At 38.3% G+C, this 24,093-nt stretch overlaps 1 protein-coding gene across 14 annotated transcripts in view; it reads right to left on the reverse strand.

Moving 5' to 3' along the window:
- Positions 1 to 8,162: 8,162 nt before the first annotated feature.
- STXBP4 (syntaxin binding protein 4) overlaps positions 8,163 to 24,093 on the reverse strand; it is a 75,829-nt gene continuing 59,898 nt past the window's right edge. For 13 of the 14 annotated variants that reach the window (XM_042802368.1, XM_042802373.1, XM_042802370.1 and 10 more), the window contains one exon: positions 8,163 to 11,218. In XM_042802368.1, the coding sequence (XP_042658302.1) occupies positions 11,107 to 11,218 (112 nt within the window). In that variant the 3' untranslated portion in view covers positions 8,163 to 11,106. The remainder of the gene's footprint in view (positions 11,219 to 24,093) is intronic. The other variant, XM_033002620.2, reaches the window with a different exon arrangement.

Raw genomic sequence — 24,093 nt, forward strand, 5'->3', positions numbered from 1 at the left:
TTTCCTGTAGGAGGATCTTGAGAGTAACATCTGTATCCCGGGTGAGCATTTGCAGGGGTTAGTTATGTGATTTCATATATAAATAAGATAACAAGGTCTATTATGACATTGAGAGATTGGAAGCCTTTTGTACATGACAGCTGGCTAGTTGTTTCCAGTAATAAGTACGGCACAGTACATTATATTTCTCTGAACCTCACAGTAATATCCTCATGTTGCTCTCTCAAGCCCTGTTAATGACCTGCTCAGAGGTTGGGAGATGACACTTGCTTAGTAACAGAGTTGGTATTGATCTCAGTTATTTCAGGTTTCTGCACTTTGTTAGCACAGACAAACAGTCTAGTAGTTGCTTATCATAAGAAATATGACCTGCTTAGATCTGTTAGATTTTGAGGGTTTGATCCTGCCAGGTGGGTGCTGAATGGTTGTTGAGAGCTGAGCCATCCTCAGCCGATCGGAGTGGGTCAAGGCACTTGGCATGCTGCAGGTCCAGTCTGGCTTGGGCAGGGAACCTGTGCCAGATACTGTCCCACAAGAAAACACCTTGATTACTCTGGGTTACTAGTAGGTGAGACTAGTTTACTTATGAGTTGCACTGAGGTCCTTTGGAGGTCAGTCAAAGGCTTTATTATCCTAAGATTAGTAGCTCATGACTAATCTCTACTAAAACAATTCACTCTCACTAGGCTGTTGAAATTTCTCAGGTGCCGTACCTCACTGCCACACCAACTGGTTTTTAAAATCAAAGAAACTGATGGAAACATTGCATTTCTGGTGTAAGGGTCAGAAAAGAGTCCATCATGGTCCATGCCACTGTCTTTTCTGGAAAGGTAACACTGGCTTTATTATAAATGTAGGATTTACTATCATGTTAAGGTGCTTGTAAATTTTAACAAAAAGTAAAATATGCATAAGTTCATAGGAGGGGATTTTGTAGCTCTAACACATTGCAGTTAGACACAAAATGTTGCACTTTTGGTTCATTTAGAGAATACACATTTCAGCACTCAGAGACACCCTTATTATAAGGCATCAGCACAGACAGCACTAAGGAGAGTCTACAAATCAACTGAGAAAAAAAATAATTTTAAGCTTTCCAGTTTTGTAATAGATAACAGGAAATGTGATTTCTTTCAATATTTATAACAGTTCCTCTCAAAATTAAAATAAATCCATCTGATTTAGCTTTTTTCCAGGTTGTAGGTGCTTCAGGGGAGTAACTGCTATTTCTTAACAGAGGATGCTGCATACAGAGTACTGAGCAGCCTGACAGCCTGTTCCTGGTCATCCCCGCTCACGAGCGAGGCTGTAACAAAGGATGGCAGGAGCTATTCTGAATTGGTGCCTTCCCAGAGTCTCTTTGATTTAGTTCAGGCATGTTTGCTTTCTTTTTTTCTGCTCCAATAGCTGCCATTCCCTGTTGGAAAAAAAGATATCAGCCAGTTTTCCTGCAGCAGAATTTTGCTCTGCTACAGCCCTGCACAAAAGCAGTCCACATTTCCCTATCCCTTGTTTTTTAGGTACAATTTTACAGCTGTTTACGTGGATGCCATGAAGACCAGAAGAACAGCCTAGCACCAAGCAAAGCCATCACAGTATTGCTACTGGGTTTTCCAAGAGAGGTAAAATTTCACTCTAGCTCTGGGATCTTACCAAAGTAGATTAGGTTTAGTGACTTCTTGTACTTCAGTGTTTAGACAATAAGGATAATGTTTACTTGCCTTGAGAACTACAGAGGAACTACCATGTTCCCGTGTGTATCAGTCTTGTTATGAAGGTAGGCAAGGCTTCCCTGGAACTGCAGTACCATTTTAAGTGGTGACTCCAGGGAGAAGTCTGCTAGCAGACTTTTCATCTTCTCTGTGCCCTGGCTCATGAATAAACATAGAGGAAGAGGGAGCTAGATGAAAAGCAGCTGGGACCCATGTTGTTGTAGAGCTGTGGATCTTCCCAGGTGTTAGCTATAATTGGCTCCTCTCTTTCTGGGCTATCCGGTATTTTAGCAGGTGTTTCAGTGTCTTCCTGAAGGGAGGTAGAGCAGCCCATTGCACCAGTGCTCTAAAGCAGCTCCGACTGATTTTAGATCACATTAACAGTAAATCAGAGGGAATAGGCAGCCTTGGAGGGAGAGCTCTGCTCCCGCTACTACCTCTACTCCAGATATCAGCTCACTTGTGATCTGGCTACAAGAGAGGCTTGAATCTATTTGAATCCCACTCTATAATTTTAACACATACCCCACCTCCCAAAATTGTGTGAACTGGCACAGGGCTGTCATGGCCGTGGTTCTTATTCAGACTCTGCATGTAGATATGCAATAGTCTTTAAAATCTCAACAGGTTAACTTTCATGAAAATCTCTTGTTAGGTGGTAGGCACTACTAGCAATTACCATGCTTTTATCTGTAGCTGTCAATGCACTGTAAAAAGTGGCTGTTATTCCCATTTTATAGAAGAAACAGATGTTCTAGGGTTGTTTGAATAGATTTAATACAGAAATTGCATGCCTAAAAGATGTTCTAGAAAATCCAATCATTATCACATGACTGATTTTATTCAGTGAACCCAGGAATTCAGCAGATCTGCTAGTTGTGCTTTGCGTCTCTTCTTATTTGTTTTAAAGCAGTAGTTTTGGTTTGAAGTTTTCATTTTACTCCCCTTCTGGGGCAGAGGAAAAGCTGAAATGAGACTCATAATTTTCTTTCTGATGTCCATCTGACTCCCTGTCCTTCCCTGCTCTTAAAGCCTTCAGCCCCCATGGCAGAGCTGTGCTTCTTAGGTATTTGGGATTACTGCAAACTCAATTTACTTGCTTGGGAGTTGTCAGAGCTGCGGTCTTTCCCTTGGAAACATGGTAGATGACAGGGAAAGGGCAGCTGAGAACTGCTTCACTCTAGTGGAGTGATCAGAACTGGGCAAGAGGAGAGCTATAGATGGATGTTGTGTTGGCATCAGGTCTGTAAACAACTACTAGTTAGTACAAAAAGAGATAGGAGGCTGTGCTGTTGTCTTGGTTTTAAGAAGGAATTACAGACATTTCTGTTCATGTCTCCACTCATTTAAGCTTCCTGCCTGGAGCTAGAGTTTGCCAGTACCTTTACAGAGCAAACTTCTTTTTTGAATTGAGGACATTCCACTACAATAAGATAAAAGTTGTTAGAGCAAGGAAGAGCTCACTTTGTAATGATCCTTTCTCAGGAGCCAGCTCTTATGCACTGTGGATTTAAGGACATGATGATGCACCTGACTGCGACCACTGTCTTCACGCCCAGGTGCAGAGTCCCTTGGCTTGCCTTCTGGCTATAGCAAAAAAAGAAACTAGGTACCTCTCCTTACTTGGAGAGCAGTAATTCCTCTCAGCCATATCAGAAACCAGATTGCTAATTGCCCTGCTGTGCTGCTCTTTGGGTGAGAGTTGTCCCTTGCCTGGAGGAATCCTCTAGTAGCGCCCACTTGTGCTGTAGCAAAACTTCATTCCCAATTGCTAATGAGTTTTCTTCTAAGAGGGAATCTGTATTTTTATGAATGTGGATAAGTTACTGAGCCTTTTTTCCTCTGCTTTCCTGAAACTATATTCACTTATAAGTAGGTTAATTTGTGTATATGTAACAGTCAGAACAAGCAATGATAACAAACCTGGACTGAAAGAGACTTTAGAGTTTTGTACCAAACAACCTGCGAGCACAGCAGTAAAACTGACTTTTCCATTACCTTCAGCCAGTCACAGGACTTTACTGTTAGCATACATTTACTATTGATTTGATTTTTTGTTTTGATTTTTTTTTTTTTTTTAATATCATTCACTGCAGGACTCTAAATGGTTATTTAGAGTCTATATTACATCAGAGCCTATATTACAGTGCTACTTCAGCATCTAAATCAGAATGGGTTAAGCACATACATAGAGAGTTTAGGCTCAAGTGACTAGACTACATTCCCAAAGATGAGCAGACAGAGCAATTAATAAGTTGAGATTAATTGCATTTACACATTTTTGTTTAATAACAAAATGATTCCTTTTGGTTGCATCTTTCAAATAGCCAAATAACAAGAGCGTCATACTTTAACGCTGTTGGTGTCCTATTTCCTGTTCCTCTGTATCTTTATTATTTACAACACTTCTGTGTTTAATTTGAAGAAATAATATGATCTGAGAGTGACAGACAGCTTTCTTAATGGGCTTCTCTGCTCCTGCTCATGCCATGACATCAATTATGTACAGCTGTCTTTGACTTGGACCGTGTAACCCCCATGGTGACTAATTACAGTACCTAACCTTAGGGTCCCCAGTGGCACAGACAAGAGATTAAAAAATGCAGTTCAGCATGCTATTTGGGGACTGAAAGCTTCCCCATCCCTGGAGAGCTGCGAGCTCTTGGTTTTCTCAGGCCATTGGCATTGGGCAAGAACGGTGATGCATTACCAGGCTTTGGAGTAAAAATTAAAACATTAGAAGGAACCCCAATGCTTTACCTTTCCTAAAATACTTTGGCTTTCCCATATCAGTGCTATTATTGTTATATTTTTAATTTAGACCACAAACATAATTTTATTTCTTTTCCATTTTAGTCATAGGTTTTAATGAGTTCTCTTCATGTACAAGAGCAAGGATTGTTCTTGATGATAATAATAATTGGGCCACAGGGAAATACTGACTGTTTAATAGCTAAAGAGCAGGTATTTAAAAAGAGGTTAAGACATTTCTGATTGGTCTGTGGCTTTTGGGGGTCAGGGTAAAATCGTGCCGTATTTGAAGCAGTGTCAAAACTACTGATTTTTCATGGTTTGCTTTTAGCCAAGAAGCCTAGCAATCAAACTGATACTCCCTGTAATGACTGTCTTGAGAAACTGGATTCTTCCTCGTCAAGATGAGTGATGACTTCAGCAAATTCTCGTGTTTGCTGCCTCCAGTGAGTACTAAGGCATCGTATAGTTGCAGTTCAGTAACTGTGTTCGATATCCTTCATAACTTGAAGGAAGAACATAGTTTATGTATGTTTTGGAAAAGATGCTGGACTAAGTTCTGTGAGTCTTGAGCACCACTGTAACTACTGAACAGATCATCGTCCTTTCTATTATGCCGAGAGTAGCTGAACCTGGAAGATATATATATCTCTATATATGCTCATATATGCTCTAATGCAAGAAAATATCCTTAGTGGTTAACCCTATACATATTTAAGCTTAGCTAATCCTGGAAGTTGTAAAGGGAAATTGTATACATCAGATCAAACATGGCCTTATGGCTTCAGGGACAGAATTTGCAGGGGATACACCAATTTCCCAAAACAACTGGGAGCAGGAGGGATGAGAATTTTTGTTCATCTACTCTCTTTAAATGAACAGCTTTAACTAATTTGGGTTTGACTTAGATGCTGTACCATGGGGACAGAATCAGTATTGGTTATTAGATTTCAACTTCCCATCTTCATATTTGGAAACACGAGGCTCTACTTGTAACAGATTTCAGACCATTCAATTTTTTTCAGCTTTATGACTTAATGATGAATGATACAGAATTCATTGCATCTTTGTGGGAAGAGAATTCAGTGCTATTATCTTGATAATAAAATAACTTATCTTAAAAGAGTGTTATGAAAATATCAACCTATTAAATCCATGGCAACATCATCCACTGTTTGGGGGAAAAAAAATCTAGAATGAGCAAAAAATAATCAAGCCACAAAAAAATATGAACAGAATCTGGATGATACAACCTGTGAGATGGCTAGTATTTTTAGTATTACATGAAAACAATCCCCAGGGAAATGCAAAGCTGGTTACAGAAGACAGAGGTTAGGCTTTATTCATTAGTATTTGATTTTTGGTATGCTATCATTGCAAGCAGTAAGGGGAAAGATTTACTAAGGTATTTAGGTACCTAAACATGCCTAGCAGCATTTATAGCAGCATCTAAGTAGGTTAAGTGCCTAATTCCCAATAACTCCATCAACGTCTTTAAGCTGCTAAACATCTTTGCAAAGCTGGCCTCAGAGGCTGAGCTGATAGGTTTCTATTTGAACTGGTGTGGCTGTGCTCATTTGCAGGAGCTGACACTCCAGCTGATGCTCCTTGGAGTGGGGTGGTACGGATGATACATGACGACCAGGAGCACAGAAGTGAACAGAGGCTTCTGAGCTGACTTAAAGTTTTGTTGCTGACTTAAGGAAGAGCCATACAAAAGTCACTCAGAGCAGTATTTGCAAAAAGGCCACTGAAGTTCGGTGCTTGGTTTGGAGTAAGCATTAATGTTTCTGACTTGGTGAGTTTCTTGAACTGAGCGTTAAGAATCCCATCAGTTCCCAGAAAAGCCAAGTTTTCACAGGCCAGGTCACAACAGCGTTTCCTGAGCTTCAGGAGAGCCTTTGCCACTAGTCAGTCCTGCACAGCCTGGCCTGTTCCACAACCACAAACATTTTTCTTAAAGGATTTTCCTTGCCTTAACTCAGTGCTGATAGACACCCTCCTGCATGTCAGAAACAGACTTAAAGAAAGGGACCAAACCATTTGATTCAGGTTCATAAAGAAGCCTGTCACAAGAAGCGTTTAAATTGATGGTGAATGTTACATGGGATAATCAACCTGCGTTAAACACTTTGCTTGATTGAGCCTGTCTCTCAGTACTGTGCCCTGTCAGGTTTATCTTCCACAGCAAAACACACGTGGTGAAGCCTGGATCTCTCTGGCAGTGGGTGCCTGAGGGAACTCTAACACCACTTTGTCTGAGGAGCAGATGAGGCCACCCAAAAGATAGTGTCCACAAAACAAATACATTCTGAGTAAACCTGCTAGTTAAAAGGGTAAGTTACAGGAATTACCCCTATTTTATTGTATTTCTCATTTTAGTGTAAGTAATTTCTTATTCCTTAATTTACATTAGAGGCTAAAGCCTCCAACTGATTTCTAGATAGAATACCATTAGCTTCTGTTCCTTAAACTACAACCATAGACAGTAAGTAAAGTAGGTAAGGCTCCACAGAGACCTGCACAGGAATTGTAGCAAGCCTGCTTTGCTTTTTAAACTTCCTTTAAAAATTGGGGTTTGGTAATTCTGAAAAATTTTATGTTGGAGCAGGAAAAGTGGGATTTGTTCTCTCTCTCTCTCCCCTTGGCTGACCATTGGATTCTTCCTCCCATTACATGCTTATAACAGCTCTAGAAAGTAAGAAAGACCTGATTCAGTAATATGCATAGCCCAAGTAGATGAAGAAGTGATTTCTACTGTTTAATTACTTAAGAAGTAAGTACTTTGTATTGCTGAAATCTGTCCTCTGAAGTACACAGATTTCCATCATCACAAATGTGTTAGAGAGGAATGGTAGTGTGCATCACAGTTTTTAGGGGATGGTATTTAACAGGGGGCTTTCTAGTCAAAGGCTGAGTAGGATCATCCTTTAAGAATAACACTACATGAAAATTACAGTGAAATTCTTTGTACGAAGCCTGGCACCACTGCAAACCCATGTGAGTCCTTCAGGTTCCAAATGAAGTCAGTGTCAGAACAGATTTAATGTGGTAAGGTTGTGTCTGAGGTAGTCCTTGCTTAGCATTAAATGTCTGTGTGCAAATAGCAACTGTTGTTTTTCCCCCCGACTGATCATAAAAATCTATAGAGGCTTTATGTATTTGCTTACATAATAGCTGTATCTTTTCTATAGACTTCACTGTAAAAAACTACAGTGCAGCCAGTGTATGGCCGTGAACCTGCCATCATATATGCATGACCACTATGTGAATATTTAAGTGATGTTTATGGCATGGCCAGCTCTCATATGTATGTGTGCTTATATTTATTTTGTGGGGTTGACGAAAGGATCGTCTAGTTTATTGAGACTGAGTAGTGTTACAAGGAAGTTATTTAGCGCCTGTGAAGCTGAGTATCTAATATGCCTGTGTAGGTATTTGTGTTAAGCTGTTTGCTTTGATGGGAGAATGTGCCATTTAAAATTTACTGGAATATTTACAGTATTTGAAGGGCAGTGTGGTGCAAGTATTCAGGTAAAGATTAACACCAGTGTGTACCAGAGGAGTATTTTTCACAATGTCACCTTTACATGGAAAATAAATAGAGGTACAGGAATCATTTATGGCCCCATGGCCATTCCCTTACAAAGCTGTAGTTTCATTATCTTAAAGGATATAATGTGCACTTTCATTTATTTTCCACTTATTTTTTTTTATTCTGGAATAAAAATGAGAAGTTGTTGTTTACAGTGTTGCATATTTTGACAACTGCTCTTTACAAATTCTTTTTAAGTTATCCTAGAACCATTTTTTCAATATACACAGTTCAGTTTAATCAAAATAATTTCACAAACTACTTCACAGAAAAGTAGAGACAAGGGGAGCTAGAGAAATAACCCAGGAAACAAGTATGCCAGCGTACAAAAATAGATTAGAGCAGTTGGAGATTGTAGGTATGAAAATGTAGTCTCAGTAACAGCGAATTTGAACTAGCAGATTATCTGAAGAGGTAATGCTTACCGGAGAAGAAGCTAGATAGATGCAGAGATCTATTTCTAATGTCTTTAATTTCTAGGCAAATTTATAAGAGAGAGGGAGAAATAGTCTCAAGTTTCTGAAATGTTCTCATCTGTGGGTGGAGACAGTAAGCAGAGCAGGCAGATTGCCAACATTTTGTCTTGATTTCTCCCCCTCTCGTGCACACCAGGCTGTGCATCGCACGCTCGGAGCCAGAGATCATTACCAGCTCCCCAGGAAGGGCAAGTGGTACGTGCATAGCTGTCCTCCTCCAGCTGATCTAACAGAAGGACAGCTTTAAATTGCTGTTAGGTCTCTATAAAGTCTCTGCTCGTGCAGCCTGGCTGATCCATAGTCTCTGTCCCTAAATAGCTTCTCCTGTTTGAAACACCCAGCTAGCTGTCACAAAGCCACTAGCAGAAGAAATCAAGACTGTGAGGGTCAAGTGGAGATTCAAACCTCTCTTGAACAGTATTGGAAAACTGGAATCTATATGAAATCTGGATAGCATAGAAGTATGAACTTAAAGCCTGTCATAAAGCATCCAAAGGACTACTAAGGCTACAGCAAGTATTACAAGGAATTCAGATCATTATATATCCTCTATGGGTCATGAATCTGTTCCATTTTCAGAAAAGGGATTTAAATAAAAATGCTTCTAAAGTGTCCAACCCTGAAACTGAAACACATGCTCCATCCCTTCAGACTGTGTTCTCTGGGAACGCAAAGGAGGCTGTGAAGCATGTAGCAGCCATTGGAGCAAAATATGGCTAAAACATTTATGCGTTATTGCTATGAGAAGTTTTCTTAGAAATATAAGTTACTGTGGGTCTGCTGAGCAAGCTCTTCTTTCTAATCCACACCACTTGTATAGATTCATGGATAATTTGGTTCTGACCTAGTTAAAAGTACAAAACAATTTTTCCTATTTGCTTACTCAATATATCCTGACATCTACTTCCAGCAAAGCCTGAAAAAACCTTTTTTGTAAGCTGCATTTTCTTCCTCCAGGAAGAACATTTGGTGATGTGCTCTACAGCTCATAGGCCAAGTGCAGTAGATTGCTACACTGCTATTCAAAGAGACTTGACTTGGGCTTTAAACAAAGGTATATTATTTTTGATATGAAAAGGATCAAAAGGATCAACAGCTACTGTGTGCCTGACTCGGCAGAGCTCTGTAATGCTGAGGACACAGAGTGTGGCACAGGCACCAGAACTGCAAATAAGTCTGGTCTTTATATCCACTCCTCAGGGTACAAGAATTTTTAAATCCAATGCCACGCCTGCTGAATACAGAACTCAAAAGAATGTGATTGTACAGCCTTATTGCTTTGTATCGGCCAATGGAGGTGATCTGGAGTGCAGAAATGTGCCTGAGACTTTCCAGGGAGGTTCTGAAGTCCTTAAGTGTGCTGCTCAGAAAAATGCAGATTGGAGCCTGTGCCTTCCTCACACTGTTACAATCCTGTTCTTCTTGGACTGAAGATCAGAGATCGGGTTTTCCTTTGGCATATTCATTAGTGCTTCTGCAAAGTTTCAGGTCTTTAATTCATTAGTCAACACCTACCATATATATTATACACATACACATATATAAAGACCCTCCAGAAAAATGTAGCATAGACTCTTATTTGACAAAGTTGACATCATACATTGTGCTGTGAATAACAAGATTTAAAATATCCTGTGGTACTGAGGTACAGTGAAACCTGTTCATTCACTTGCACTAGCACCCCCTGTAATTTTCTTTATCCTCTTTAAATCATCACCAATGTGTACAGAATGACTTTGTTCCACTTAAAGACCAACTTTAAGGAGGTGACTGATTTCTGCTGATCCTGGAGGTGGTTTCACAGGTTTCATTGTACTTGAAACTTCACAGCTTCCACTGAAGTATTTGGTGAATGTATGTATCGGCTTAGCAGAGTACAAAAGTAGAATAATTTTTATTCTTGCCTCATATTGTTGACAGAATATGGTGTCCTCTACCAAAACTGTTCCTTTTTACTTGACAACTTATCAAAGACTCATGTTTTCTAAAGGTCAACCACCAATCTTAATACAGTATTTCTTTTAAATGTCATCAGGGCTCCAATACTTGTAAGAAATTGCTAAATTTCTATTAGCAAAACTTATTTACAAATTTCGCCCATAAAAACAAAGTTTTTCAGTAGTTAAAGAAAAGGCATTTACATTACACTCACTGGCGTTGGTTAATGAAAGGAAAAAGCTCACCTTGCATCTTTCAGTCAACCATTACCTGTAAGTGACCATGTGAAATTACAACCAATGGTCCTATCTCTCATGCTGGTCAAAGCTGTGAAAATTTCACTTCAGATCAGGGGAGTTATGCCAGCAGAGGAAAAGACTTAAGGTCAGACTGATCCCTGCATACCATGCTGGGATGAGTTAAGGACTAAAGGGAGACTTCTGCAGCACCTGCATCTTTTGTAGCACCCATCAATAAACCCACCTTAAAACCAGCAGAACTTCCTTGAACTTGGAAGGGGAGAAATGTCATCGGGTACTATTATATTAGACTAGAAAGTATGTAGATTAAAAAGTGTGCATCTTCTCACTAGCATATGGAACTGAGACAAACTACTTTCTGTCAACAGATGTCCTCAGCTCTTGGACCTGGGAAGCTCTCTTCTTCCATCGTCAGCATCCTCAGAGCTAAGCAAGCTTAGGGCACTTGTTACAGGATGGATCCATGACGTCGTCTGTGTCACATGGCTAAAAAGAAGCAGGAAAAAAAAATAAAGAGGTTTACCAATCTCAAAACAAGAAATACCAGATGGAGTCTGGAGTTGTAATGATCATTACAATACCAGAATAGAATTTGTCTTTTTTTGCTAACTATGAGATTTTTACAAAATGTGGAATTTTCTGGGTGCTAGAACCTGGACTGAAGGTCTCATTTCCCAAGACATTACAGGGAATGCTTTTGTAAGAGATTCCTGATGCACACTGGTGATATTTCCTGTTAATTAATAGTGCTGTAACACTATTAATTAACCCAGCAACAGTGTACAGCCCAGACTAGCAAAGTCTTAAAAACTCCAACAAGGTAGCAAGGTTTTAACATTGCCATCATACCGGTTAAAGCCCGAGGCATAGTGGTCAGAGGATGTTGACCAAATGTGGAATCACATCACAGAAATACACTCAGTTTGTTAGAGCATGAACTAATATTCCAGCATCATAAAGTCATTCCTCTTCTTGCAGAAAAAGGTTGACAAATGAATCCAACAGGGGTGTTCTTTACATGTCCTCTAGATCAAATCCTGGACGTGCTTCCACAGCCTTTCCACATGTAATAAAAGGGAGTTGGTACTACTTTTTAAGGCTTAAACCCTACATTTGACATGCAGTCTAGGCTGCTTTAGTTTTTGGTATGCTTCTGTATGAATGGTTAGAACCTGATCAAGGCTCAGTAAGGACAGAGAAACGCAACAGGCTTACTGTTTGTGGATGAGAACACTGTACACCTTATGATTGGTAGTAAGCATGCTAGCCATACTGTGTGTGGGCAAGACACAGCCTCTTCTCCCTTCTGGAATAATGTGTTCTTGGTAAAGGAAATAGCTTCTTTTCACTTAAAAAAATCTTGCTAATAAATGCACAGTTTTTATAGTCAAGTCAGTGCAAAGATGAATTTTGTAATATAAGTTCATTATAAGAACTAGCTGAAAAATATTGTACATATAATAAACACCATAAAAGACAAACATCTCTTCCTCACAACTGCTAACATACAGTGTACCTAGAGCCCTTGCCTAACCCAGTGCACCTGAAAGGTGAATATAAGTAAATATGAAGTGTCATGATGGAACTGTTCCAGATTAACCTTTTCAAGTGAAAACATATTTTGTCTTTCTGTCTTCAAGAATGCTCTCTTGAATATCTGACTGTGAAAACTGGTATGTTAAAGTAGGAATCTGAGACAATGTTCCACCACACTGAGTTATGGGCATCACTGTTCCAGTCAACAGGATCATGCTATGGTCTTACCTTGTATTCACACCTTTCATTTGCGTATACTGAGCTCAGAATAAGTTGGATGTGATGAGGACAACATTACTGTTCACCAAGAGGTAAATATGATGCTAACATAAATCACATCTTGAGCTGCATTAATAGGTTAACCTAACTCAGAACTGCTAATCTGTGAATTTAGCCAATACTTCAACTGAAGCGACGCCCGAGTAAGGACCAAACAAGAAAAACAAAATGTGGAAGATAAAGGCCATATCCTCAGTTCTTGTCCTTAAAAAAAAATCCAAAAGCTCCAGCCAGTGTAACAATTCATAAGTGCTTTTTTGGTCAGAGCAGCACTGGATGGACTCCATTCCTTCATGAATATATTACAAAAATGTGTGTTACCTTACTGGAGCTGTAGAGATCAGTTTCACAAAAGTTAAAACAGAAGTATAACTGAACAACATGTAGCTACAGAAGCAACATGTAGCAACAGCAGACACTGGCCATTCTCAAGTACAGTAATTATTGCATTCTGAGAAAGTGAATGTCCCATTTTTTTCTAGGAATGAGAACAACTTTCCAAAGTTTCCAATGTTTACCTTTAGAAAGTCAGGCGATAGCCAACATGAAGAATGTGAAGAGAGTCCTTTTACAGTGTTTTATGAAAGCTTTGTGAATAAAATCTGCCTCATCAAGAACATCATTCTCTTATTCCACAACACAGGGAAATGTAAGTATTCATATTTATATTATGAATATATTTATATTTGTAAATATACTAAGGAGAATATCTTTGCTGTATTTTCTATAATGTCAGGAAATTGCTTTGTTTTTTTTGATTAAAAAATTTAGTCGATATGGCTTAATACTGAAGATAGCACTCTAAATTAAAGTCACAGCATGTGATTTCATTTATCTCCATAACGACACAGAACTCCTTCCAATACCTGTGGAATCATGGGAGCTGAATGAACTGGATTCCATCCATTCCAGCTCTGCCAATGCAAGATTTATTGCCTGCAGGACTATTTTAAGTGTTTATATTGCCTGCTTTTATCAAGCCATTTCTCAGCAATCCGTTACTGAATTTAAATAAGAACAAAATTATTTTTAAATTTTATTTTTTCCCATTTGACTTCTCCATGTAGCATGCCTTGATCTTCCATGTATGTAAATCCTTATCTCTGTCTTTTCATGAGCATGCAATATCAATCATGTGAAATGGGAGAAACCGCACAGGAGTAGAGTTATGTGGAGAAGCATTCATGGGTCTTTGATGTAACCAACTAAAAAATTCTTTGTTAAGTGTTTATTCTTCAGAAGATTTTCCTCCTACATACTTTAGGACCAGGAGGCAAATGATAACATGCCTAACTTTCTGCTAACCACGGTAAGAACTTGATTTTATTCTCATAGGAATTAAATGCAAAAATTTTCCAGATCTTTAATAGTGCAGAATTGTGGCACTGAAATCAGGATTACAGTTTTCTCTATTCAATGGCATAACATTGTTTAATCACTGGTAAGAAAGAGGAGAACTGGTTTTCATCCATTTTCAAAATACATGGGGCCAAATTTTGCTCTAATGTCAATCTGCTGTAAATGCTTCTGTTTTGAACTCAGTTCTTTTAAACTTGCACTAGACTTTATCCCATGAACACTTCTACTAGGACAGTCTGTTTTATATCCCTTGCCAAAATCCTTACTAGGAAAAGAACTCTTATAAATAAACATTAAGTCCAGATACCATGTCTCACATTGTAGACAGACACACACAATACTCACAGATTATTTAGGTACAGAATAAATGTATAAACCCTCCTGCTATTTATTTTTAGCTCTCCAAAAGTGCTGTGGCTAAAGAGCTTTGACATAATCAGTCCAAAGAGATAATCCCAGATTTACTGGTTTGCAGAACATTCTTGTATTAGAAATACATCCTGACTTGTGGGTTAGGGCCAGTAATAAAAGTGAGAGGGAATTTGAATCTACCTCTAGGTTTTGCTTAATTGATAAACCTGTTTTGAATATTAAAAGAATATTTGGAAAGCTAGCATTAAAAATTTTAAATGTAAAACATTTTCCATTTGCAAATGTTCCTGTTCAAAAGATTAATTTCACATTTTCAGAGCAATTACCAATATTTAAAGATTTTTAGGTTTTCAAACAAGTCATTGCTATCAGAGTAGCCAAATTTATTGTTAGAAAACAGAAACATTTGATCTGGAAATATGTCAGTAGCTTATTCTGTCTTTTTAACATTAGTAGATTGCATGACAAATTTTAGAACTTGGAAAAACAAAACATGAGTACTCAGGGATTTTTTTGGCAAAGAAGTGGTAGCGAATAATTTAAAATACCATTATAATTACCCTCCTTATGGCTCTCCTTTGCATGGAAGATGATTTATTTTAAAATGAGAACTTAAGATGATCTTTTAAGAAAAGAATAATTCAAAGATAAATCAAAAGCTAGTGGAAAAAATGTCTGCACCTTTGCTAGATTTTGAGCATTATCAAGACATCTTTTTCACCTTAAGTTCTATTCTCCAACTAGGGCCAAATTCTGGAGCCTAACAAGGAATCATGAAGAGTCTTGCAGACAACACAAGTGCTGTAGGTCACTGTGTAGGATGCTGAGCTCCAAAGCAGTCATGCAGTATTCTTTGAAGTTGGATTTTTTTTTTCCATTTTGACATGGGATGACATTCATAACACCTGGCTGAAATTTTCCAGTGTACCAGGGTTACTTAGTAAAACTAGAAGTTTTTAAAGTACTTTAAAAGAGCAATCTTATGCAAGATTTTTTAAAGATCTGTTCAGGAGACAAGATGCAGCCTTAAACAATTAATCAGTCAAAGTCTGCTAATGAATAGGGACCATTACTCATTAGGGGCCAAATAGGATTTAGTTGTATCTGAACTTGGAAAGCCAAATTCTGGCCTCATATGAACCCTGTGCTTCTCTACAAAATTGAGCAGTATTGAAGGTGAAAGTGAAAGCAGAACTCTGCTCATATGAAATAACACAAAACCCAAGGAAGCTATTTTCCTCCCTAAATGAACATACCCCATAAACTAAATCCATTTAATCCATATAGTGCTTTTGCTAAACTTTTAATCTTTCCTATCTTAATTTTTGATTTCCCAAACTTCACTGGCCCTTTAAAATGCAATAATGCTGAGCTAAAGGGTAAAGCTAAAGGGTACTGATGCTTGATGGAGCTTCTACCAATTTGTGCACAACTGAAAATTTCTGCAAAGCCACTGTTGCAGTGTAGTGCTGCTGACAGCCGCAAGGCTGAGACACAGGAAACTGCACACTCTGAAAGCTTTACCCTTTAGTGATTTCACCGTTGTTATTGAAATAACCATTAAAAAATGTAGCAAATAACACTGCTAGATGTAGATGCAATGTGTTGGAAGGGGACATGCTCTATACTACCTGGAAATACGTTCTATATTGTGCTTTTTTAGTTTTTAGACTTACACATGTATCCAAGGGGGATGTTCTGAAGCTACTGCGGAAGGAGTACATGCCATCTGCTAGATGACTACCAGTGTGGGAGACTTCCTAGTGTGTTCCTTTGTCACCCACTAGTATGCAGGCCCCCATGCAGTGGTGGTTTGGAGGCTAATGAGGGCCAGAGCAACAGGAAAATAAAGAACAATGCCACTGAATGAAGATCCTGAAACTTAATCCTTCAGCTAGAGCTTGTATCATCTTCCCTGCTTGCTCTTGTACAGAATCTGTCTGTGTAGCTCTTTGCTGCACTACACACAGCTTTGCAACATTTGTTTTAATTATTGCCTTTGTCTTCTGTTTCTGGGCCTTTCTGTTTCTGTTCCCCTTGTGCTTGGAACAGACTTTTGCTTTGCAAGGATCCTTTTTTTCTTTAAAACCCTTGTCCCAAATCTTGCACCTTTGTGAAGGTATCTGGCTCTTTCATCTCTATTTTACTCATACTCCTCTAACCTGGGCCATGAACAATATTCCTTACACACCTTCTGAAACACTGCACAATAAGAAAATATACCATCAAAAATAGATCCTGAACAAAAAGTGGAGTAGACCTAGCTTGCACCAGGCACCTTGAAGACCTTCATGTGTTGGTAGGGTGACACAGAATTACCTTTCCTCATGCCAGCAGGTGGCAATGAAGCATCTGAGGGAGTACCAGGGAGCTGTTATTCCTGAAGGCAGAACATAGGATCCCAGTAATAGCAGACCTTTTAATTACAGCCGAGCCCACTCCCATGATTGTGGAGTTTAGATCAATACTACACAGCAAGATTTGGTCCACAGGATGGTCAGAATGCTGGAAGTGTGCTAATTCTGTTGCCCTCAAATCTCTACCTAATAGTGTTTCTAAATCATTTTACAATCAGCTTGAATATAATGTGTAGTTACTGGTGCTGCACCTGACATGTTTTGTGAATGCATTCTTAATTTTGTTTAGGATTGCATGATTTTTGGGAGCAGAACTATTTCTTAGATTTCTAGAGCCAGTGCTTCTGACACTTTGCTGTTGTCCCTTATGAATTTAAACTTGTTATTAGTTTTTTGTTTCTTCAATGCCAATACTTATAATGAAATAAGCTCTCAGAGCTGGCACAAGCTAGCAGACCTAGTCATGATATCTGTCATGTTTGGTATCCCCTTGAAAGATACCAGTGGTTGGAAAGCAGATGTTAAATGCTGTAAGGGGATACCAAGTCAAGCAATGGAAAACTCTTGCTACTTTGAAGAGCAAATGCTGGGAGGATCTGCAAGGAGTAATTTATTTTGAACTGTAACTAAAGGGATTGTAATTTAGTAGATAAGCAATTAGAACAAAATAAAACAAGTGAATGATGCTAATGCAAGAATAATCATTCAATCCTTAGAGCATCTAGAGAAGACAGTTTCCAGATATGGAACCTATGGGCAGTTTGGGAAGGGTTTTTGTATTGTATTTATCAAAATCAGATTACTTGAAATTAAGTGTTCTTGTTTTCTTTCCCCTTTTTGTTAAAATTGGTTTAAAACTGTACCCTCTTTCAAGACAACATTTCAAAAGAAACATAAAACATATAATAGTACCCCAGGAGATGCAGGGCAGGTCCTGGAAGATGGCAGTCACCATAACTTTTATTGGCTGTAATAAGATTGAAAGCACTTGTCACTTCATGGAACTGTGTCCTAAGGCAACATAAATGTTTCTCGTATTTCCCTCAGGGATCACAGATTTTGCCTGAGTATTAATTAAATATTGAGAGATATAAAGTGAAACCCCAGGAGACAGTCTTGCTATTTATTCCTTGATTAAACTGGTTAAACACTTGTTTACTAAGAAGAATCTATGAGCAATTTCAGAAGGCAGTAATCGCTAGGAAGAAGATTTATATAGCCAAATAGTGTGTTGTATCATTAAAAATTGTCAACAATACACAAATGGCCCAATCTAAAATAAAAACAGTAGTAACAGTAGGATCTGAGCCAAGTCTGAATAAGCCCAAAGGTTTGACTGACAGGAGATGCAAACTCACACTTTTAAAGCACTACCTGAAATCTATCTCACCCCAGTATTAGCTAACTGCTATTACTCTAAAAGTCCTATTTTAATATATGCAGTCACTCATAATCCTGTGTGTCTAAGTGAACAATATGAAAATTCTGGCATAGTTTATTTGCAAATGCATCAGAACATGCTCAGGGCTTATGTTTAAACTCCACGTGTACTAAAATGAAATAGAGCTGGAGCGATGGCTTAGGCCCATGCTTCAGATGAAGCACACACTGAAGAAACCTTGCTGTGCATTGCTTTGCTCCTGATGGCTCTCCCAAGCCCCAGGCAGGTCTCAGGAGAACTGATGGTGTAGAGCAGTGTACATGACTTGTTCTGCAAGTGCCAAATCCTGCCCTAACAAAGAAAAATTTAGTAGGAGTCTGAACTTTCACATTTCTAGTCCTACTGACAGAAGTAACTAGTTAGGTGAGAATCAGACCTTTGGTCACATCACTGCAAGACTAAAATTACCCAGCAGACGTAACAAAAATCAGCACACTGATTTCAGTGAGATTTATAGGTCTAGAGCAAAAAAAAATAATTTCAGCTTTGTGCATTTTCTCACAGAAGAAATTTTAACAGCTGCATTATATGATAAGCCAGAACCTGGCCAGTGTGTGCAGCATCTGTGGAAGCTGAAAGAATGTTTCTCCATTTTGGTTCTTGATATTAAAAAACAACCAACCTTTCAGGAAAAAAGATTGCCCAACTAAAAGCAGCTTAAGGTCTTAACATTCTTGTATTACAAGCTCATGTTATCATAAAATCCAATGCCAAGTTCCCTAGTTTTACATCTGAGATTATTTTCCTTATAGTCGTGCAAAATTATTTCAGTGAAAATCAGAGAAACTGAATTCCCTGCAACCCAACTATCTGGCAATAAACCATGTCTAAACCTTAGAAATTATTTTGAATTTTCATTTTATACTGGTTATCTGTAAGATTTCGTGAATTTTTACTTAGCAAAATGTCTTACACTAAATCACTGCTGTGCCTCTTAATAAGATTTTCTTCATTCAGCAGTGAGTGCGAACAAAGAACAACTAGGGAGTACAATTTTCAGAAGAGGACTATTACTTCTGGATATACTTATTCCTAGTGTCCAATCTGAGACACAGCAAAGAGTCATGTACTTCAGATGGCACGCATTAACACTTTGTGAAAAAAGTTCTCTGAGATGTCTATAGTTGGTTATCCAAAAATCAAAAAGAAAAATGTCAGGATTACCCAAATTCTTATGGTTACATCTGAAAGTGTTTGAACTGATGTTGAGATGATGGCAGAGTGCTTTGGATTGTTATACATTAGAAAGTTGTAATACCAGTTAGCACTTGGGTAATGCTGAGCCAGTTTTACTTAAATATTTGCAGCTTCTAGTGACTCTATAACTATTCTTTCCTCCATTTTCAGATAGGAGGACTTGAGGATGTCAGGTAAAAGGAACCATTTTCAAAAGCATCTTCTATTTTTGAGTGACATGTAAAATAGGAAAGATTTAATTTTAAGAGATGCAAAGTAATTGCATCTTTCTTTGAACCCAGTGAAAACAGAGAGCACTCCATGTGTCAAAATACCCATTCCTAGTCAGAAACATTGAAGTTATTAAGATGGGGACACCTACAATGATGATTTTGATAACTTAAAATTTTGGTGCGACTAAGAGGGAGGTGGGAGCAGAGCTGGTACTGGATTCATCCTGGGGGAATTACAATTGCATGTTCAGTATGGCAGATGACATTTTTTCTTAATTTGCTGCTCTGAACTCACTGAAACTTGAGTGGAACATACGGAAGTTTACTTCTAGATCAGCTCTGCTATGATTGAACTTTATTGAACTTCATTTCTTCTAGGAAGGGCCACTCCACCCACTACTGAGATAACCTGCAAATAATTAGTATACTGTAATATCCTAGTGTATGCTGGAATAGGACAGCAGAGGCGAAGCTGAACACAGCTTCTTATGTTGGGGTTTCGGTCCTTCCTTTATAATGTAGTGGAAACGTGTAAAGTCTGCTTATCAAAGGAACAGCTTTGTTTTTCCAATTTAAAATGCAGTAAGTAAAATCAACTGTGATTTATTTTCCTTTTATGATGATACCTTTAGCTTTAGTGCTATCAAACATCAATGTTTATACTACAGAAGTTCTTCATCTATCACACATGCTTTGCTATTCTTAGTTCAGTCATAAAATCATAAACAGTTTCTGTGAATGCCCAGCTTTCAGTAAAATTAATGATGGCTCCTTCCCAAGCAAAACCAAACAAAACAGAATATTATATAATTATGATGTGTTGGCTTTCAAAGTGGAAGCCTGATTTGTTAGGTATGATTTCAAAAGCTACCACAACACGTCATGTGTGGGTTTTATTAATCTGTGTTTTACAAGTATTGACTTTAGGCTCCTACTTAACGTGAAGCCAAATTCTGTACCTCTCAATGAAGGCACCTTCGTTGCCTATTTTGTCACAGTGAAGCACACAATGCTTCCATGTGAAACTTCTGACATTTAGATAAACTGCTGAAAGATAACCCTAAATCAAATATTAAAGTTTCCTTTGTGTTATAAGATAGAAAACATCAGAGGCCCTAATACATCTAAGGGAAGAGATCCTAGAAGTTTAAAGTATTTGGGAACTTTTACTTGTCTTTCAGGAAAATTTAACTTAAGATAAAAGTTCTTGAGGAAAATAACAGTTAATGTGGAATAGTTGGAATCTAGTCCTATTAAAATGCTAGAAAAACAGTGTTTACAGGGGCAAAATTCACAGCTGGTCCTTACAAACTGTATACATATGCAAGCAGTGGGTGGAAGTGGGAGGGAGAATAGCAAGGCCCTACCTAATTTTAGGTGCCAGTCTCATGATACAGAGCTGCCATATGTTAAAGGTGAACATAGTGGGAGGATGGAAGAGATTAAATATAATGGTCTTTCTGGGAAAAAAATAGTGTCCCAGCTATGTTTTTTTATACTGTTCCTGTGTGATTCTAAACCACCAGTGTATAACTATTAATTAATTAGCATATATAATATTTCACTAGGAGGGCATTTATGCATTGACTCTTTCTCCTATTTGAGAATCAAACTCAGAAGCTACTAATTCACAAAATCTGTTCAGTGGTACACTTTCCATTTGCACTGCTGCAGTGCTGTGACTTCCATGAGGAATTTTAATGTCAGACCATACACCAAAAGTGAAATTTTGTTCTAATAATGGTTACAAGACTCAGTAAACTCATTCAATGTTACACCTGAACTAAGCCTGGGCAAAACCAGCCACATGACTAGCTTTAAAATTGAACAAGATGGCCCTTCTCTTACAAAGCTTCCCATCCTAATGCCTCCCAGTTGACTGTTAAGTGCATACATACACATCTGAATGTAGGTGATACTTTATGAAGGCTCTTTAGCCCCTTTGTGTTTCTGGGACAGAAATTTCTATTGGAAAATCAGTAATTTAGTTTCTTACAAGAGAACAGCCTTAATCATCTAATAAGTAAAATTAATTAATATTGAACCTTTTTACCTTATTATGTAGGGTCTCTTCAGTACACTGGTCCTCCAAGTTCAAGACAGACAATGGAAAAATTTGGAGAGGATCCAGTGGAGGGTCACCAAGATGATTAGAGGGTTGGAGAACTTGGCACATGAAGAAATGTTGAAGGAAATAGGTTTGTTCAGCCTATAGAAGAGAAGGCTCAGGGGGTAGGGGGTGGGTGTCTAATCAAAGTCTTCCAATACCTGAAAGGTAGTTATAAAGAAAATGGAGGCACTCTTCTCACAAAGATGTATGGCAACAGGTAAGAAGCAATGGGCATGAATTGCTTCAGGGGAAATTCTGTCTAGATTAAGAAAATATTTTTCACTGTAAGAACAATTAAACATTGGAATAGGGTGTCCAGATAGGTGGTGGAATCTCCCTCACAGGAAATATTCAAGACTTGGTTTGACAGGGCTCTGGATAACTTACTCTTCAACAGACACTTAAATGAGATGACCTCCAGACATCCCTTCCAATCTAGTCTTTTCTGTGATTTTATTCTACGATTTTGGAACTGCAATGGAATTCTGAAAACTCCATTAGGCTACATTCAACTGTCACTTTGAGCAAATGAGGTCAGAATCTCACCAAACTGACTGATATAAACAGTGACAGAAATACCAAATGCAAATTGGTGAGGAAACAGGCACAAGTAATGTTTCTATTACACAGTAATTGATGAGATGTGAATCTGGTGCCACGTATGAATGACTGATTGTATTACTAGATGCAAAACAAAATAGTGCTTGCCCTCTCCATTACTTTAAAGTACACCAGATTATCTTTAAACATACCTGGGGCCAAATTCAACCTCTACTCTCCAGCAGGAGGAAAGCACAGTTATACTAGCAACGAAGCTGATTGCTGCCTTTTAGTTTATTGGTGTAATTTTTGTCTTTCTGGTAACTGTTAATTTATATTATATTAGTAAGACACTTGAACTTGCTTTTCTCCCCAGTGCATACTGAGATGTATGGCAAAGAGGCTTACATTACTTTTGCTATTTCATGGTAAACCTATACACATGACCTTAATGCCCAGCACAGAATCATGTGAGTTTATGACACACCAGCAGACTAAAAGGTAGTTTTCTCACACTTGCCTGTACTTTGTGACTGATCTTAGCAACCTGGTTGACTGACAATAATTTACTGAGAGACTGAAATGATTTCCTGAATAAGGGAGGGGATTTCAGAAATTGTCTTAAGGTGAGGATTCATGGACAAGATACAGCTTTCCCTGGTAGGTATAGAGAGCTGTTCAGTCCCTTAGGAATATAGCCATGTAAATGTTTTATTCATGTCAGCTATTCACACAAGTGGGTTTCACTTTAGTGTGTAACACAAGCCAGCTGGTTTGCTTCTTTTAAACTCTGATTTCTCATGCACTTCATACTGCTACACCCCCTTCAGAGATATTTATGGAGGTTTCACAGCAAGCTGTCTCTCTCAAGCTTATGCGCTATTAAGATTCCATTCTGGGGTGTTTACTGCATTAGATTTATAACATGTAGATTTATGGACTCAGCTACTTGATGGCCCAATAAAGCATGTTGGAACTGAAGGCAACTGCTAATTAAAATACTATTTGATTGTCCTTAGCTTATTGTAAATCTTCTGTGGATTTAAACAGAGCCATAGTAGCTTCTATATAGCCTCACAGCCTAGCTGCATTATAAGAAAACTGCTAATTCTTATATAAGATCAGTTTAACTGTGACTACACTTCAGGAATTATAACATGTTTTTTATCTGTTTGTATACATGGAAGTGGGCTAGTGCTGATATAGTCTTAAGCCCTTCATGGCTTTTGCTGTTCTAAACACCAAAGAATGAAAGGATTGAAATTCACTGCCAAAGAGAACAAGAAGGTTACAGTGTTAGTATCAGGGCTGTAAAGCATCAACTATTTTGCTAATCCCCATTTAAACAATTAGATTAAATCCTACTGAAAAAGATCAGCTGATAAGATGCACCTCAAGCTAAGTTCCTCCTAGAAAAAGATATTTTCAATGTTGGGTAGAATTTTCATCTTGAGATCTCTACCATTCAGTGTTAGAATCAGGGGACTTATGCAACCCCTGCTGCTTGCTCTAAGTAGTTAACTTTCTCAGACTGATTTCATACACATTACCAAGTGTAGTAAGAGGTATGAATTTTCAAGCATGCAGAAAGCCTGGCTTACGCTCAGCAAAGGCATTTGGAAACAGTGATGAAAGCAAAATAAGAAAATAGTTAATATTAATTACCATGATGTCTTATTGCAATGCTCAGTTAATTCCATTCTAATGAACTGCATTAAGAGCTCTTAACATCACCTCAGTGGGGTGGCTCCATTTAGAAGAACAGAATTTTTTAGACAGTGGTCATGAAAGGTGATTTCATACCCTTCTCTGCAATTAAAATGGATGGATTTTTCTTGCCTGCCATGTCGAGACTGACATGCAGGACTTTACGGGACAGATTAGAGAAGGTAACAACGATGAAAAACCAGGGGAGCTATCACTTGTAGTGCTAGAAGCACATTAAGAAGAAGGAGGAA

The sequence above is a fragment of the Tyto alba genome, unplaced genomic scaffold (assembly GCF_018691265.1).
Source record: "Tyto alba isolate M040663 unplaced genomic scaffold, T.alba_DEE_v4.0 Super-Scaffold_39, whole genome shotgun sequence".
NCBI lineage: Eukaryota > Metazoa > Chordata > Aves > Strigiformes > Tytonidae > Tyto > Tyto alba.